The 1945-nt window shown below is 40.7% G+C and overlaps 1 protein-coding gene across 1 annotated transcript; it reads left to right on the top strand.

Moving 5' to 3' along the window:
- The first annotated feature begins 446 nt into the window (after positions 1-446).
- Positions 447-1722, top strand: LOC104803513. The gene has a single exon (XM_010527448.2). It carries the CDS (start codon positions 592-594, stop codon positions 1549-1551), a length of 960 nt encoding a protein of 319 aa, XP_010525750.1. The 5' UTR covers positions 447-591; the 3' UTR covers positions 1552-1722.
- The last annotated feature ends 223 nt before the right edge of the window (positions 1723-1945 follow it).

Here is a 1945-nt window from a genome sequence, read left to right as displayed (position 1 = left end):
TCGAGTCTCACCAGGTCCAGAAAATCGGTTTTGTTTAAACCTTCCACTTACTCGTTTTTCTTCCACTATAAGCGGCAATACCACTATATCTACGTTTATTGGATGAGTTTTTTGAGATTTCACTTGTTTCTTGCAGTATTCTACATTTATAAGGGTATATTTGATGTTGCCGTTTTTTTGTTACTGTGCGAGGGTATGGGCTGTAAGTGAAATCGACATTTAAGGGTATTTTTGCAATTGACCCTGTTCATTGTTGGATGACAAGTATTCAATCCATAGTATCTCCCGTTCTACTGGATAACGGATTGCAGAACCCCCAATGAAGATTTTTCAACCTGTCGTTTTCATGATTGGTTTTTGCATCGGAAAAAAACAGGGCTTGGACTTTGTCAATGATTGAGAATCATTCTCCATCGATGCAAATACTCAGAAGTGCAGTCCAAGACTTTTCCCCTCCTCATGTAATCCGAAAGAAAAGTAGAGGAACACGTATCGATATTGCAAGTATATAAGTGATATAGTATCTTGTTAAGATCATCATCATCATCATCAATTCAATAGGAAAAAGTTTACATCTTTTGCAAAACCCACATGGGATCTTCTGCGTTCTTGAATGCCCTGATGGAGTTATCGGGAATTCTAAACGAATCCTGCAAACTGTTTCTGAAGAACAGGAAGCTGATGTTCTTCGTCATGGTACTCCCTCTCTTTCTGAATTCTGCAGTCTACTTGATCAACTTCTTCTCCATCAAAGCCGAGGTAACGAACCTGATTCTTGAATCTAGTTTGTTATCCACAACAGATCCAAACACCCTCGAATACTCGGCCCTTCTCATGCGTATCTTCTCGGACATACGCCTCTTTGTCGGATCTGCGTACATCTTCCTTGTCGTCCACTTCATCGTCTCCCTGTTCTTCAGCGTAGCCGTTGTCCGAGCATCTGCTCTTACGCATGCGGGAAAGAACGTCCAGTTCAGAACGTTCTTGGTCTTGACCGTGAAATCTTGGAAACAGCTTCTTGTAACATATTTTTACATAACCCTCTTCGTTCTCGGCTACTTATTCCTCTTCCTGATCACTCTTTTGCCCGTTCTGTTATTTTCTCCGGGCTTTTCTTATCTAAAAGCCCGAGGAATCGTCGTGTGGATCATATTTGCGGTATTCGAGTCTTACTTAGCTATCGTTTGGCAATTATCGGTGGTCATATCGATCCTCGAGGAAACCTACGGGATCCAAGCCCTGGGGAAAGCTGCTCGGATAGCCAAAGGGATGAAGCCGAGTCTGTTTCTTGTGAATCTTTCTGTCGGGATATTGTCTCTCGGGTTAGGGCAATGTATTAGGCTAAGTAACGGGACATATCCGTCCACGGGTAATGTTCTCATCGGTTTGGTCGTTGTGAACTCTCTCTTTCTGGTTAACATGTTCCGGCTCGTGGTTTACACTGTCTCCTATTTCCATTGTAAGAGCGTCCATGGAGAAGAGGTTGAGCTGCAGGGTTATGTGGAATATACCAAAATACCCTCGGAGTTGCTCGTTGGGAACAACGTCTGAAGGGTGAAATGGGAAGTTTCTTTGATTATACGGTCTTTTTGGGTTGATTTCCGTTCATATGCTTTGTAATTGTTATTTACCTTATTATATGTGTCATTTTTCTACCCGTTTGTTTAATAAGGTAATTAATGTTTGTTTATTACATCAATCATTTCAAATATTTACATTCGACGATGCGATCTATGATTGTTACTTTATATTACCATCGTAATTTGTTTAATGCAGCATTATCTTTGATGCCATGCGGATTGATGATACGTTTCCGACATGAATGAGGAACACAGAAAAAGGGCAAAAAAAAAAATGATGCGGAAATTGTCAAAAAAAGACAACGGCTGGTCAGAAAAGTCAAAAAATGAAATAAATATTAAAAAGCCGAAGCTTCCTTGCGTGA

Source organism: Tarenaya hassleriana, unplaced genomic scaffold (genome assembly GCF_000463585.1).
Source record: "Tarenaya hassleriana unplaced genomic scaffold, ASM46358v1 Cleome9, whole genome shotgun sequence".
Taxonomy (NCBI): Eukaryota; Viridiplantae; Streptophyta; class Magnoliopsida; order Brassicales; family Cleomaceae; genus Tarenaya; species Tarenaya hassleriana.
The sequence above is the reverse complement of the archived record's forward strand: the minus strand, read 5'-3'. Positions and strand labels throughout refer to the sequence as shown.

Coding starts and splice junctions, on each gene's coding strand:
- LOC104803513 (XM_010527448.2), top strand. CDS start 592: ATGGGATCTTCTGCGTTCTTGAATGCCCTGATGGAGTTATCGGGAATT.